Below are 16,097 nucleotides of genomic sequence, written 5' to 3' on the forward strand. Positions count from 1 at the left end.
AGTCACGACAGCACTTGGGGGACTCTTCCGCGGGGTTTCTCGCCCTGATTTGGGGGTTTAGCTTGGCAGGCGGTGCCCGTGGCCTGGGGGTGCGGGGGCTCCTGGCCGGGGGTGTGCGGAGCCGGGAGCTCCTCTGCCCCCGCCACCCTCACCTCGGGGTGGCCACGGTGGCCTGGCCTCGCCGACGCTTTGTCTGCGGCCGCCCCGCTCCTGCCCGCCCTGGGGCAAGGCTCGGGGCTTTCTGTCGCGACCGGGGGAGGACGGGGAGCCCTCTCCCCCTCCCCGGGATCTCGGGGAGACCCCTCACACGAAGACAGGCCCCAGGCCGGCGGTTCACAGGCAGTTTGGCTGCCAGTGCAGCAGGGCCGGGGAAGCCGCAGGAGGCTGCGGACCCCACCCGAAGCGTGACCCCGGCCCGGACCCGGTCCTTCCCCATCGCCTCTACCGGGCGACCTCGGCTGCTGCCGTGGTGTCCCGTCGCCCCGCACCGCCCGACTGCGGGGAGCCAAGGGCCTTTCCAGCGCGGCCTGTGCCCTCCGCGGCCCTCCTGTCCCCTCTGCTGCCCCCGGCCCGGCCCGGCTCCCCGGCGGGCAGTGGGGAGCGCCGGGACCATCAGGGCTGGAAGGGGGCGGTGGGGCTGGGGGTGTTCCCCCCCACCGGACTCCCCCCCGAGCAGCGAGAGGTTCCGCTCGCCGCCAGGCCCGGCGCAGCGCCGAGGCAGGCCGGGGAAGGCCGCGGTCGGGCCCGGTGCGCGGGGGCTGGGCGGTCGCTGCCCCCGGCCGGTGCCCCCCGGTGCGGACCGTCGGGCGGGCGCGGGGCAGGGGCCGGGGCGAGCGGTCCGGGCCGGGCGGAGCGGGCCAGAGCCGGTCTGTGGGGACGTGATTGACAGCGGCAACGTCAGCAACAGGAGGGGAAGGGAAAAGGGAGGGGGGAGACAAAGAGGGAGGGAGTCGAAAGGCCCCAAACTGGATCTTTATGGAACATTTTCCGCCAAGATCAAGGGAAAGTGAATCCGCGCAGCGGGGGATGCCCCGCACGCCGCTGCCATCGGGGGCCGCGGAGTCGCGCCCGGCCTGAGCGCCCCGCGCAGCCGCCGCGCTGCCCCGCGGATGCCCTTCATGCCGCAGCCGACCCCAGGCGAAGCCCGGAGCCCCCCGCTGCGCCTCCTGCCCCCCGGCCGGCCGTGTGAGTTCCCGGGATGCAGAGGGAAGGACGGGAGGGAGAGGGGGGTCCGCGGGTGCGGGGCTCCCTGCAGCCCACCGAGCCCCCGGCCTGTGCCGGGGCAGCCGCCGCCGCCGCCTGCCCCGCAGCTTCCCCGGCCCGCGACCCGGCTCCGTCCCCGTCCGCACCGGAGTCCCCGTCCGCGGGCAGAAGCCAGGCCCTCGGGGGTCGCCGCCGTCGCCTCCCACCTGCGCTCCCCCGGGTCAGCCAGCCCCGCGGTGCGGGTCCGGCACCGGGAACCTCCGAGCCTCACCCGGGCTGGGACCGTCCCGTCCCGTTCTCCCGCCCGGGGGACCGCGGCGTGTACGGGGCGGCTGTGCACGGGAATTCGTGGAACTCTGCTGCAGCTGGAGCTGGGGGGCTCAGCCCCGCTCTCGCCCCCGGGCAGGGGACCGCGGTCGAGGAGCGCTCCGTCGGGGCCCGCCGCTGCCGTCAGCGTTTCGCCGGTTTCTGTCCCCGCGGCTGGGACCCCGCAGCCTTCTCGGGGCCGCTCCCCTTCCGCGCCGGCGCTGTCTGTCCGTCCGTCCGTCCGTCCGTCGAGCGGGGCGGGCGGCCGCGTCCCTCCGCGCTGTAAAAGTCGGGGTTGATGCGCGGCAGCCCCGGCGGAGCTGTCAGGCCTTATCTTTATTGGCTTTTCCCAGTCTCCGTCCAAGTTTAAGAGGGGCCCTTTTATCTCGGAGCCCAGCACTCCGCCTGTTTACGCCGCCCGGCTCCGCCGCAGCGCTTCGCCGCGGCCCCGAGCCCCTGGAGCCCCCGCAGCCCCGACGGGACGGGGCAGGGCAGAGAGACCGGGCCGGGCCGGGCTGCCCTCCCCGACGGGTACCGGCCCCGCATGGTAGCAAAAAGCCGGGGCGGGCGTAGCGGGGAGGTGAGAAAGGGTCGGGGCTGGGGGGGGGTCTTGCGGCTACATCTGAGATGAGCCGCTCGGGCCTCAAGCCGAAGTGCAGCCACGCGTGGGCGGCTCCCCCGCGAGGACAGGCGGGCCCGGCCCGGCTCTCCCGGGCACAGCGGCTTTCCCCCGGGGCCCAGGGGTGTCACGTCCCAGCCTCGCCGAGTGCCGCCGCCTGAGGAAGGGCCGCGGGCTGGGCCGGGAGGGCCTGACCCCTCAGGTGGCCGAGGCCCGGGTTGAGGGGGACGGACACGGGGACTGGACGTGGCCCCCGGTGCTGCGAGCTAACGGTGCTCCTCTCTTCCGCCTCAAGGAAATGCTCCAGGAGAAAAGCCTGTCTGAAACCGAGGAAGGGTTTCCAACAGCCCCTGCGCCCGGCCATGCGGACTCCTCCGCCGGCTCCCCCGTCCTCGGTGTAGCCGGGGGGAGCAACACGCCGCTCAGCAGCCCGCAGCTCCCCGACCCCGAGCAGGTACGGCCCCGCGTCCTGCCCGACGGCTTCGCCCCTCTCCCTCCACGCCAGCCCGGCCCGGAGAGCGGGTGGCGGTGCCGGGCGTCCCGCGGCCCCGCATCCCCCTGGGCCACGATTCGGGGGTGGGGAATTGCGAGGAAATCACATTTTTCTTTCATTTTCTTTATTTTTTTTTTTTAATTTATTTTTTTCCCGTGCAAAGCAGGCGGCCCCGCGCCTGCCGTCGGGTGCGGCAGGTCCGTAAGGGCGAGCCCGAGTGCCGCGGCCGTCGGGCCCGTCGGGTCGCGGAGCCGCGGCCGCTCCTCCCGAGCAGGATCCGGCCCGGCGGTGGGTTTCGTTGGTTTTTTTTTTTTTGTTGTTGTTTATTTTGGGTTTTTTGATTTTTTTTTTTTTTTTTTCACCGCTAAATAAAACACCAGTCGGCCCGCGGCCTCTCGGCACGTCGCAGCTTCCCTGCCTTCGCCCCCCGCGCCCGGCCGGCGCCTCCGCGTTGCCCCCGGCATCCCGCGGAGAGGAACGGTGCCGCGCAAAAACCGCGGCCCTGGACGCGCGCATTGTTCAGCGGATGCGGGTGTCCCCCGCGGATGCTCCTGGCCCCGGTTTTTGGGAGCTCTAGGGCGACAGCGGGGCCCGTCTGCCCCATCGGGGCACGGAAACCCCTGAGAAAAAAAAAAAAAAAATTAAAAAAAAAAATCCTTTTGGCCGCAGTCTCCCGCCAGGATGTGAAAGTCTGCAATTAAAACCGGCCTCGGTTTGTTTCTCTTATTTTTGGCAAACGGCAGCGGAATTTTTGGGACTCCATCCTCCTCCCGCACGGGCAGGACCGAGGCCGCGGTGGCTTCATCTGGTGCCTGGGCTGCAACGCAGCCACCGAGCCCCTCTGCCCTTCCCAAGGCCCTTCCCAGCCCCTCTTCTAGGTTTTCTCAGTCATTTCTTGCTGTTCTCATTATCTTTATTTTTTCCAGACAATAGAAAATATCAAAGTCTATCTCCATGAGAAAGAGCTATGGAAGAAATTTCATGAAGCTGGCACGGAAATGATAATAACCAAAGCAGGCAGGTTAGTGAAAATTCCCTGCAAATATGTATTGCTTCTGATCTGTATGAAATGTCCCTGTTTGACAAGACTGGGTTTTGCAGAGCTACTATAATCAATCAGTGGCATTTTAAAAAATTATTATTGTGATTGCAGATTTCAGTAAGATCATTTTTTTTGTTGTAAACTCTGCAAGTGTTTAAGTGTGGCAAGGAGATCATGGGTGCAAGAAAGAGTTACAGAGTCATTCGCTAGATTTAGTCACAATTCTCTTTGGTAATTCTTCATTTTATTATTTGTTTGGTTTGATTTTTTTTTAAGATGTTAGTATGATTGTGGCTCTACTTTTGTTTTTTCTTTTTTCTTTGCCCCCAAAGCAAACCCCACTCCTCTTTTCTGCACAGTGCACTAAGATCTGTGCTGGGATACTTTGCACCAAAGTTTTAGCAATACAAAGGCTTAGGCTACGCTTTTAATCTCAAAACGGAGAGAGACAGGTACCACTTTTATCCTGTTAGATGTGGGGAAAAAAATCTGCCTTTCCTTGGAAACAAACAATGATTTTTACCAAATTGGAGCCCCCTCAGCGTGCACACCCAGGCCCGGGCCAGAGGGAGCCCAGTGGCTCACAGAAGCTTCGCTTCTCTGGGGAACCCATCCCTGCGCCTGCTCAGCGCTCCCTTCCCACCCCGGCTACTCAGGTGGGAGATGGCAGAATTAACATGAGAAAATTAACCTTCAGAATTAAACCTCAGACCATCACCAGCCTCGGGAGTCAGACAGTTCCCAAGAAAACTAGCCGGAGCTGGCTGCGGGCACCGAAATTTCTGTCCTTGGCTTCTGCGGCAGCGGGCTCGCACCGCTGCTGCTGGAAAAGAAAAATTGCCAGGTTTAGGTATTAAAATCCGTTTAATTCTAACAGAACTGTGTGGTTCTGCCATGTCCTGCCACTGCTGATTTTACACCGTGCTAGAGAGCTGTGAGGGAGAACGCTGAAATAATGGGGAGCAAGCAGAAAAAAAATTCCCCCAATATATATGCAGCCTTTTTTCTTCGCTGTGCTCCCTGATCCTTTGTGCAGGGCAGCCGGGGCGGGGGGCGGGGGGCTCGGGGCTCGGGTGTGTGTGTGGGGGTGTGTGTATGTGTCTTTTCTCCCCTGTTTGCTGCTCACACTGTGAGACCTAGACCCCAGCCCCCAGTTTCAGATTTGGGGAATGATGAGTGGTTTCCCTCTCCTTTCCCCCATCCCCGGCAGCGCTGCTCTCCGCAGCAGCTGGCCGGCGCGGGGGAAGATTTACTCTAATAACTGAGATATTCCCATTAGTCCCCCTGGAGAGGGGGTGTACGTCCCGGGGATCTTCAATTTGTTTGCTATTTGGCCTATTTATGAAGTGATTGTGCAGGTAACTCTGTCCTTATCGCACTATGTTTTGGTGTATAAAATCTTAGGGCTTGTTCTGTAGCGTCTACTGATGTGAAGAGCCGGATTCATTTTGATAGGTCTGCTACCTAAGTCAGCTAAGACTAGGGGATCAAGACCTCAAATATTTCACCCTTAATTTATAGTATCTGAGTGTGTCTGTGCGGGACGTGTAATATCTTTACCAAATTCTAGACCCTAAGCATCCCAAATGTGCATGTTATCTCTTTGTAAGTCTTAACGTGGATTGTTTAAACAAATCCATATGTATAGGGCTCAGACCCACATTCTTTGTCCGGTGGAGCTGGCAGTGCACACGTAGTCACCTTTCAGGAGCAAGGGGATGGGACTGAGGGGTTGGGGGGGACTGACCCCAAGATGTACAAAACTTTGTTTTTGAAGTTATCAAGCCAAACTCTCCGTTTGTGAAAATGAGTGCAGCACCAGGCAAGCTAATAGCATTTTTATTTATTTTTTTTATAAATAGTTTTTAATTTAAACAAAAAAAAAAAACAAAAAAAAAGAAGAAATGGACAAAATGCTGATGAAACAGAGTAGCCACTTCATTTCTTTTCTCTGCGTCCAAGTGCAAATGGTGTCAGAACAAAGGGCGACGTTTTTTTATCAGTGTGAGCAGTGAGCCCAAAGGCCCCGCAGCCCCTTCCGCGGGAGCGCAGCCCCCGCCAGCCCGCGGCGATGGATGCTGACGGAGCCCGCACCCGGCTCCCTCCCGCCCTGTCCCGGGCTCTCCAGCAGCACCGAAAACGAAATATACGGAAAATAATTAGCGTGAGGACGGCAGAAATAATCGAGCGACTTAAATCCCGCCGTCGCTGAAGCCCCTCGGTTCCCACCGAGCCTGAGCCACCCGTGTCTGCGCCGGCGGCCCGAGAGCGGGGCTGTGCCCTAATCGTCGCGCAAATGACGGCAGGAAAATTATCACTTCACGCAGATTTTATTTTGGCCCGAGCTATTTAAATAAGGAGTAGCAATAGTAAACCTCCTCTTGACCCAGTGAAAAAGAAAATGATGGTTAATGGAGATTTGTATGCACTTGCATTTAGCGTGAGGGGAAAGAAGAGGGAAAACGCCTAATTGCAGGCACTAATTAGGACTCTAATCCCCCTCCCAGCAGGCACAGAGATGCCCCTGAATGCAGTCAGTTGAAATCACTTAAATGTCGGTCTGTCTGACCTCAAGGGGCACAAACGAAAAGAAATTGAAGTCTGATTTTTAAATTTCAAACAACAACAACAACAAAAAAGTGACTTTAATGACAAGTTCACTCAATGGAGAGGAAATGTAAAGCTCAGCGGAAGCGTTAATTCCATGGCAATGGTGTAAAATAGCCTTTTTGTATAAACAAGGCAAATATTGATAACTTAGTGGGGGCGGGGGGAGCGGGAAGAGGGGGAGTCATTTGTTTCATTCTTTGTAGAGCTCCACAGAACGAGCCAACTATAAATTATCGAGAATTTAGGGCTGAGAATTACTTTGGGGGATTATTACTCCCTCTTAGGACTGATCTGTAGGAGACATTAGGAGAACACAGCAAGCTCAGCATTGAAATAGAAATCATGTTGTTGCCAAGAAAACTTGATTTATAAAGTGGAAACATCTTTAAAATGCACTCGCTATCTTTTTAATGTTCGACTGCTTCATTGTGGGAGGGGAAAAAAAGGAGAGATTATTTTATATTAAAAGGATCATCAAAAGATAAAAAGTTTATGTTAGCAAAGTTCCCTGAACTTTGCATAAAACCGCTCGCCTCCTTCAGACATAAAACCCTGCCCATCGCAGCGCCCGGAGGATGGGACGCCGGGCTCCATAAATCAGAACCTTTGCTTGTTCCTCCGATTTGAGGTTTGCTCTAATTAGGAATTTCTACTCCAGAGGCTTTTCCGTTGCTGGGTTTTAAAGCCTGACTTACGCGTAGTGCAAAAATTGCCCGATCTCTGCCGTCGCCGGGAGCTGCCGGTACCAAACCGGCGGGGAACGGGATGAAAACGCCGGTGGCGTTTTGCAGAGGAGTTTTTTGGGAAGGCAGCTCGGCCGCTGCCGCCGTTTGCAGATGAAGCCCCGTCGGTGGGGTGGGGTGGCTGCCAGCCCGGCTCCGTCCCCCCCGAAGGCAGCCTCCCACCGCCGAGCCCCGGCTGCGGCCGCCCCCGCTCCCCGCTCCCAGCGTTGCCTTCCCGGGGCATGAGCCCAGCACCCCCCCGACCTGTGTATGCCTGTGTTTATAAATAAGGCTATAATTGATCACAAATCCTCCCATTTATTTAAAAAAAACCCAAACAAAATCAAACTAAAACCAAACAAACAGAAACACACCCCCCCCCAGCATTTTCCAGGTGGTGAGGTGGTGTTAAATCAAATTAATAAAATCGCTATCGATGGTAATAAAGGCGACAGGGTGTATTAGAGGGCGGCGATGCAGGTGTGCATCTGAATCCTTTCCTTCGCTCTGGGCGTGCGGGTCGGGCTCCTCACACCTTCCCTGCCGGAGTCTGGGCATTCCGTAGTGATGGGGTTGTGTGAGGGGTGGGTAAAGCAGAAAGCAAACGAGGGAATTCATTATAAATCTCGCTTTCCAATTTGCTCTTATGTACTATTATTTAACTGAACAATTGTATTTTTTTTTTTCCCCAAATCTTGCGGCAAACCCTGCTTTGTCTCTCATAATTCTTTGTGAAATCTCATCCCCCAGACCTTATTTCTGCTGGAAGTTAATCTTTGCATACACAGTCTTCCTGGCTCAGGATTTCTTTCTTTCTGTTAGTTTTTATTTCGCTGTAGCTGTTCCTTAGTCTTTTTTCCAAGGTGCCAGTCTTTGCAGCGTTGCAGTTTCTCTCCAGATATTGCCAGGGACAAAAAATTTGATGCAGCTTATGGCTAACCAGTAAAAAAATACCAGGTCACAGGATGTCTGATCACATTTTTGTGAATGGTTACTGAAGAGAAAACACTACGTAATTCCTCTATGGTAGCACAACCATCCCAGTGATGCGAACAGGAGGCTTGGGATACTGGAATTGAGTTTTGGCTGGAGTGCAGGACGTGCACAGGTACAAAGATAGCTTCAGTCTTTATGGTAGCAGGTTTTAAGAAGCATATGTAGGAAAATATTGCACAGGAAAAAAATCAATAAAGCAGCTTGCATGTGTGGAAAGGACGCAAACCCCCTTTAGATGTTCAAGTTTCATTTTAAAAGTGGCTTATTTCAGTTAAAAAAAATCTGTTCCTAATCAACTTTAGTAAACCAAAATAAAACTAGTTTTTAGGACATCAAGGTCTGAAGAAGTATAAATGCTTTGGCTAAGCTGGTGCAGCTTTCCTCTGTGAATAATCCTTTAAAAGTTAAATTTTCCATGGCTCTGTAGGGCATATGGATGCCCAGTTCTCATTACAATTAAAGGGAAATATTTGTCCAGAATCTTTTGAGGCAGTTACAAGAATCTCTGCTAAAGGTTTTTGATCCAAAAGCAAACCTTAATATCCGAGATCAGCGTTGGAATGTGAGCCATCAATTTAAAACTTGGAAATAAAGTAGATATTTAAGGAATGTTTGATCTGCTTAGTCCTAAATTCGGGGTCCTGGAATTACCCTGTTAGGGCAAATGCCTGCTTTTAGAGAAAGGAGCAGGATCAAACTCCAATGGCTCTTGGCCGCGCTGCTGAAGATGTCAACGGCTCTGGCAAGGAAGACAGAGCTCGTGCTCGCCGAGTAGAATAGGGATAGGATTTTAGTTTTTAATACGCTTCTCCCTTCAGACGTCTATCCTTGCTTTGAGTTTGTTAGAGACATGGGATGCTCATGGTCAAGGGTCTTCCCAAAGCTTTCCCCGCTCATCTTCAGGCTGGAGCTGCAGCAGCACCGGCCAGGGTTTCAAGGAAGGGTTTGGTCAAGGCCAAACCTGTTGGGGAAGGTCCCCACCATCGCTCGGGCTCTGCCTTTGCGTTGAAGGCTCCCGGGCACAGGGGCTGTGGATCATCTCCTGCTCTGCACCGACGAGCTGGCGCATGGCCTGCTGCCGACGCCAGGGCTGCCGATGGCTCCTCCGAAAGCCCCCGCGGAGCCCACGCAGCTGGAGGGGCTGCGCCATGGAGGGAGGGAGCAAACCTGCCCTGAAATGCTGCAGCGCCGGATCGTTGGCCGTGCTCTCGCACAGCTTCGCTCTGAGGTACCTCTGTGCTGTGCTGCTGGTGCCGCCGGAGGCTGCAGCACCCACCTCTCCTGTCCTCCGGCACGCTGGGACCTTTTCTGCTCAACTGCAGTTACGGCAAAACGAAAGCACCGGAGAAGCATCCCACAGCAAGAAGCCTGCCCGTGTTTCGAGTTACCGTGGGGCAAAGAGAGGAAATGTTCCTAGACCATGAAAGCAGCCATCCAGCTAACCAAATTCTCAAGTATGTGAGAAACAATGTTTTATTTAAAAATGAGATGCGCTAGCCAGAAGAAAAAAATACAACCTCGCCATTCCAAAATATAAAAATCCCTTAACTGTCTGACCTTCTCATCACTAGGTCATGGTCCTGCCACCAGATAAATCTCTCCTATCTGTCCATAGACTGAGAGTTCAATGTTGCTTGTGTTAGTGACAGTGAATTTGGGGCTGAAAAATGAACTACTGATGAGAACTCCTGTTGAACCTGTATTGTTTGTTATTCTGAGGCAAGGATCTGGCATGGGCTAATCCAGCACTTCAAAGTTAACTGCTCTTACTTTGTATACAGAGCGTCATAGCGGAGTGGCGTGGGTGATAAGAGAAATAAGGGACTGAGGGTTAGGATACACTGGGAAAATGGGACCCTGTTGAAAAACTCTTTGATCTCTTTAAAGTATTTTCTGAAAGCAAGAATCTATCAAAAAGGAAATGCCATTTAAAAGGCTAAAAGAAACAGCTGACATCCCCAAATTTGTTTTAATCTGCTCCGGAGAATATTATTTTTAAAGATGCGTTAAGTCAGTGGAAGAAATTCTTGTCAAAAGAAGGGAAATTAGAAAAAACGCAGAAAGGTCATCAGAATGGAAACGTGGTTCTTGAAGCCTCTGCACACCATTCCTTTCCCTCCTAACAATGAAGACGAGGAGAAGCATCGTTAAGCAGCCATGGCCAGTTCTCAGGAAGAATTTGGGGCCACATTAGTCATTATTGGGGACGTAGGCATGTTGTCTGCCTCGGTGTTTTGAAACCATCGCTGGAGGCACCTTGGCATGCCCAGCAGCTCCTGAGGAGGTGGTCTTTCAGCCATGATACGGCTTGTTAGCCAAGATGTTGAGTGATTTCTTGTTTTTCTGATCCTTTCACAAGCTGATATGCCATAAGCATCACCTTTCCAGACAGCACCATACAGCAGCTTCTGAAAAATCCAGTTGTCGCTTTACTTGACCACCCCAAAATCAAGGACTGTAAAATCGCTGTCTATCTTTGGAAAGCTTTGTCTTATTGAAACTTCTTGTGAAAATAGGACATCAGCTGCTGAAAGGCTGTGGCACATTTTTACCCCCCTGAAAGGACAGGAGGAAGCGCTCAGCAGTATCTGAAGCGCCATCTACCCCACAGGGAGACGGGGTGAGCACCAGTCCGTCCGCACGTTCCCAGGGGCTTCAGAGACCACCGACAGCCTTTGGTGAGGGCATGACTTGAGTTGCTCCAACAGGACTCAGGTGTCTTGTTTCCATGCAGTTTTCTCCATGGAAATACCAGTTGAGGTCCCCATGGCTTCCCTGCTTACCACGTGCCGGGCAGAGAAACCCCTTCCCAGCTGGTGCATCGGCAGGAGCATCAGAAACGATGTTTGTGTCTAAGCAAGGAAGGTCAGACCAGTCCTTGTGAGCAGGAGGGTGGTGAGGCCCAAGGGGTTTGCAGATGCCACCTCGTCACCCAGCAGTACCCCGGTATGAGCCAGTGTCCCTGACACACACAGGTCCCGGCGTGCAGCGTGGCGCAGGGCAGTCGGTGCTCGGACGAGTGTTTTGAGCTCTTTGATCAGCTCTGATGCTCTTGGCTTTTCTGGCTGCATTAGATTGCTGTCTCCTGCCCAAAAAATAAGACTTTATTGGAGCTGGGAACCTTGCAGTCACCCATCTCTCCAGGACCAACCAGGCCTGCTCCCATGAGGATTAAAACACTGGATGCCCATGAAGTGGCTAAGTCTGGAGAGCCCGAAAAGCTGGGAACTGCTGCCTCAAAAGAAAGCAGAGCTTTCCTCTTATCGCTGTCTTCCAAATCTAACCAACCAATTACACATTAATTAAACTTTGTTTGAACATAATAGAAGCTTTGGCTCCATGTCAGTAACTGCTCCATGGTCAAGGGGATTGAATAGTAATAGAATAAATAAATAAACAAGAGATGCTTATTCTAACAGTTCATTTTAAAACAATTTGTGAATATCATGTAGAGATAAAATGTGCCTAGCATAAACTTAGCTAAGCAATGACTACTTCATTATCAGAACAAATAATTCACTCGCACATCATCTTTGAAGCTTGGGAGGGCTACAGAATTGTGCTGCTTGTTTATTTTCCTGGCTTTTACTGGTTTTGCTACATTTCATCTGCACAGAGCTGCAGGGAGGGGTTTAGCCAGGACTGTGGCAGTGCGGTGCCAAGCCCCGGCGACGCCGGACCCGCTCCCAGCGCCCGCGGTCCCCAGAGCCCCCCTGCCCTCCCCAGGGCATCACCCCACACCTCGGCCCCTGGCGACTGGGTGCCAGACTGCGGTATTTTAATGCCGTATCAGATGTCCCGCTCTCCAAAGCGAGGCACCGTAGCCTTCCCCCTGTGATCTCTTTCTTTGAGGGCAGTTTTCTTGTGTAAATGTAAAAACTGACTTAATTTTCCTCTCTGAAGGGCAGTGTGAGCTGCTGCCATCGCGGAGCAGCACCGTGTGCGGGGAGGGAGGTTGAAACGCGCCTGTTAGTGCCACCAAACCCAGCAGGGAGCTTTGAGGGGTGCAGGAGACCGTCGGGACGGTGCTGGTGGTCCCTTCTGCGCTGGGCTGAGCTGGAGAGAGGGAAAAGTGGGTTTTGAACGTGTCCAAAATTGAGGTCTAGTGACTGTTTTGCAGAAGACCAGGCTGTCGGGGCTGATGCTTGGCTGCTTGTGCTGCGTCCCTCGTGCATCGCCGGCTGTCGCACGGGCTCGTCGTGGGCTCGTGGCCGGTCCCTGGGCAGGCAGGGGGGCTGTGGGGCTGTCCCATGTCAGCTGGGAGCAGCCATCCCGCCTAATGTGTGCTGGCGGTTTCGGCACACACCTTGCGTGGCTTTCAAAAAACGTAAGATTTTTTTCTTCCTCTAAAGAGGAAGAAATTGATCCGGTCCTGGACTCTCCCACCCCAAGGGATGGTGGCAGCGTTTGCACCTTCAGGGCATTCACCGCCGCCTCGGGACAGTGTGTCCGACAAGGCTTTGGGTCTGAACAAAAGACGATGAGGCTGGGAATGGCTGTTCTCAATATCCTGGTTACTGGTGGCTTAAACTTCACCTAATAGTCGGCTCATCCTGTGCTGCGCCCGTGCCCAGCGCTTAACCTCGCTGAGCTTCCCGGCTGGCATGGCCGCAGCCGGGCTGCAGCCGCCTTTGGTGCTGGAGGTGTCACTGAGGGTCGGATGCCGCCCGCTCGGACACGCTCCCTAAATTCCCAATTTTTGTAACTGTTTTTTTTGTAAGCTCTCACCGGTTTTGGAGCTACGTGCGGCGGTGGGAAGGAGGGTGGGTAAAACGCGGGTCTGCCTGGGTCTTGCTTCAGACCCCCCACCAGAGCCAGGCTGAGATTTCCCAGAGCTTGGCAAGAGGTTGGCAAGTTTTTATTGCCGCACTGGGTTATTCTTCTGCCGTTGCCGGTCCCCGAGCGATAGATGATGAAGCAAGCTATTGTCAGGGAAAGCTGGCCGAAGCAAAGCATCCTCTGCGGAGACGCCCATCCGCCCGAGAGCTCCTGCCTGCGGAGATTTGGCAGCGGGGCCGGTTATGCAAAGCCGCTGCCGAGCGTGGAGCCCGTGGCTGTGAGTAGCTCCATTGACCTGGAGTAAATCTGGGAGAAGGAGGCAGGTTTTTGGCCCCTTCCCAGGGTTGATGGGGAGCTGTATAGACCCACTGTAGGCACGGCCCCGCTCCCGGGCAGGGCTGGTGCAGCCCAGAGCCTCTGCCATGGGTTTCTGCTCCCCTCTTTCAAATGGGACATTTAATAGGGCCCAAGACATGATATTAGGTGCTCTCTCCTGCCTTTTTTTTCTTTTTTTTTTTTTTTAAATTGAAACTCTATGACTGCATTTTCTTGGACCCGGCTCTTCAGTTTGTCATGCCTTCCCACCAGAAACGCACAACCCATGTTTGTGTCGTATTGCAACGAGATATTTACTAAATGAGTCTCTGCCAAGGGGTTGAGAAATATGTTTTCATTAAGAAAATTAAACTGACAAGTCCCTGGACAGCACATTAGTCGCATATTTTTTTTTTAAAGCCAAAATGCAGCAGCTAATAATAATGATGAAATGTCCGTGCACAGCCAAATTACTAAAATCTACCCCATGTTTTCCTGGAAAAGAATGCGGAGAGTTGGCAAACTTGGTTGTAGCTGGGCTTGTCGATTGCTGAGCACAATGCTACCACTGCAAGATACCGAGCGGTTTGCAAGTTAAGCAACACCTTCAATCAGATGCGAGTCCCCATTTGTTATCCTTAAAGAATTTCAGCTGTATATATTATAGTAGTACTTTGGCTCTTTGTATTTATTTTAGAGGGCTATACTAAAGAACATTATAAACTCAGGCATGTCCATGCTATATGAACTCCATATGCTGAAGCTTAATTTTAAATGCCATTAAAAAAGCACTTAACATTTACAATATATCAGTCCGGCTACTTTAGCAGCTTGGATGTACTACAGTAAATGAAATGATTGAGGAAAAAAAAAGAAATTCAGAAGCTAGATGTTATAAAAATCCCCGATGCAGGACATTCGCCCGGTACGACGCAGTAAGTGTCAAATAGTATCCATCTCATTTCTGGTTTTTAATCAATTCCTCCTCTTTTTTTGTTTCATTTTCAAATGTCATTTTAAGGCCTAATTTAAAAAAAAAAATAAAAATCTTGGCATTCAGATTGGATTCCTTATGCAATTTTTTTCAATGTGTGAATTGGGCTGTGTATTCGCAAATTGAAATGTCCTACTGTATTTACCCAGGTGCTTACCTGTAGGAGGACAAGGTTAAGAGGAGTGCAGAGTTTATGAATGAAAATCAAATACGGACATTGGTAAACCACCCCTTTTTAGTCCCGGCTAATTACATGGTAAACATCTGGAATTTATGCAGGGCGGGTAAAAAGAGTCGATTGAAATGATTTCAAACAGGGCCCATTTTGTTGCCTTCTCCCCAAGCAGCGACAAAATGGTGCTGCAGACCTGGGCCAGCTCGGCCAGCCGGGGGGCAATGTGCAGGGAGAGGAGGGATAAAACTGGGGGGCAAAGTGGCCTCGACGTCCGACGGAGAAATAACAGCAGAATTCGGGTAATTAGAATGACGCCAGGATGTAATGTTTCTCATCCTCTGTTCCCTTATGCTGGTGGAAAGGAGAATTTTCTGTTCTGGCTGGTTGCTCGAAGGCCGTGATGAGCCAGTTTGCCCAATTGACTTGTTTTTTTCACTGGATGAGGAGGAGGGTGGGAAGAGGGAGCCAAGAAAATGGTTACTCTGAGGATGTGAAGTGCCTGATCCTGCAAATCCTGGCTCCTGCTGCAGCCTCGGGGGCTCGGGAAGCCCATGGCAGTGCCCGTTCCCATCAGGGCCATCTCCTTTGGATAGCAAGACCAGCCTGTGATGGTATATACTGGTTTCACGGCCATAGCTTTATAAAAAAATATTCTTTAATATTGCGAAGATTCTTTAGACTTGTAAGATATATGTAAATGTTCTTTAATAATACAGTGGTTTATGTGATGTTGCCCATTTGGTGTTGGTTGCTCCGCATCCGTTAAAGTCAATGGTAAATCAGTGGGATGGGAACATTTTCAGCAGGGAGCTCTGTGGTGCTCCGGGTTCGAACAAGGTTTAACAGCGCGCTGTGAATTTGGGAAATTCAGGAAGGCCAGAGGAGCAGGCGTTGTCCACAGGCTTTGTCCCCCAAGGCTTTGCCAGTCCTCGGTTTTTGGTCTGTGGTGGGGAATGCGGGTTCAGCTACTGTGTTGGGAGGGGGTGTGGTGGGACCTGGTGCCGTGGGCATTGGGAACGTGTGGATGAGAACGCTGTGTGTGCTTTGTTTCTGCTGAAGTCGAGTTAGACCTCATGACTTTTCATGCACGTTCACGGCAACAAGAAATTTGCATCTTTGAAGCCACACAAAGCCTCCTGGGGGCTCCCTGTCCAAGCCTCCCATAAGGAGGGATGTGTTGAACACCCATCTCTCTCTCTGCACCCACCTTTTCCTGACACTGACCCATAACCCCCCCCTCTATCTATCGTCAGCCATATTTATGCCCCTTTTAGCACTGGCCCCATGCAGCCCATGCCCTGGAAAGGCTGAGTTTGATTCAGGTGACGTATAAACAGCAATAATGTTTTGTAGCTCATTTGTCCTGGTGTGAATTCATCCCATGGTGGATCTCTCATTTGTCCTGGCGTGAATTCATCCCATGGTGGATCTCTCATTTGTCCTAGCGTGAATTCATCCCATGGTGGATCTGCCTTTTGGGGCTCTGCTCCAAGTTTCCAACCCTTCCAGTGCCGCTCCACGTTGCTCACTAACGCGTTCACCCTTTGTTTTTCCTAAGGAGGATGTTTCCTAGCTACAAGGTTAAAGTGACCGGAATGAATCCCAAGACCAAGTACATCCTGTTGATCGACATTGTCCCGGCTGACGACCACCGGTATAAATTCTGTGACAATAAATGGTAAGAGAACATTTCTGTTTGCCTTCTTTTCCATAAGAAAGTTGAGATGGGATTGACCGTTTGCTGTGCAAACTCAGAAACCAACATAAATACCTTCCCACCGGAGGGATGCCAACATCCCAGAGCTGTCTTTCACGGAGCAGCGATAGATACAAGAGCCAAAGG

At 52.8% G+C, this 16,097-nt stretch overlaps 1 protein-coding gene across 2 annotated transcripts in view; it reads left to right on the plus strand.

Annotated features, from left to right (window-relative positions):
* TBX4 (T-box transcription factor 4) overlaps positions 1 to 16,097 on the plus strand; it is a 40,582-nt gene that overhangs the window by 367 nt on the left and 24,118 nt on the right. Inside the window, exons 1-4 of one of the 2 annotated variants that reach the window (XM_054210273.1) lie at positions 982 to 1,185; positions 2,424 to 2,582; positions 3,548 to 3,642; positions 15,813 to 15,932. In XM_054210273.1, coding sequence (XP_054066248.1) covers positions 2,427 to 2,582; positions 3,548 to 3,642; positions 15,813 to 15,932 — 371 coding nt within the window. In that variant the 5' untranslated portion in view covers positions 982 to 1,185; positions 2,424 to 2,426. Of the gene's footprint in view, positions 1 to 981; positions 1,186 to 2,423; positions 2,583 to 3,547; positions 3,643 to 15,812; positions 15,933 to 16,097 lie in introns of those variants that run through there. The other variant, XM_054210274.1, reaches the window with a different exon arrangement.

Source organism: Rissa tridactyla, chromosome 7 (assembly GCF_028500815.1).
Source record: "Rissa tridactyla isolate bRisTri1 chromosome 7, bRisTri1.patW.cur.20221130, whole genome shotgun sequence".
NCBI lineage: Eukaryota > Metazoa > Chordata > Aves > Charadriiformes > Laridae > Rissa > Rissa tridactyla.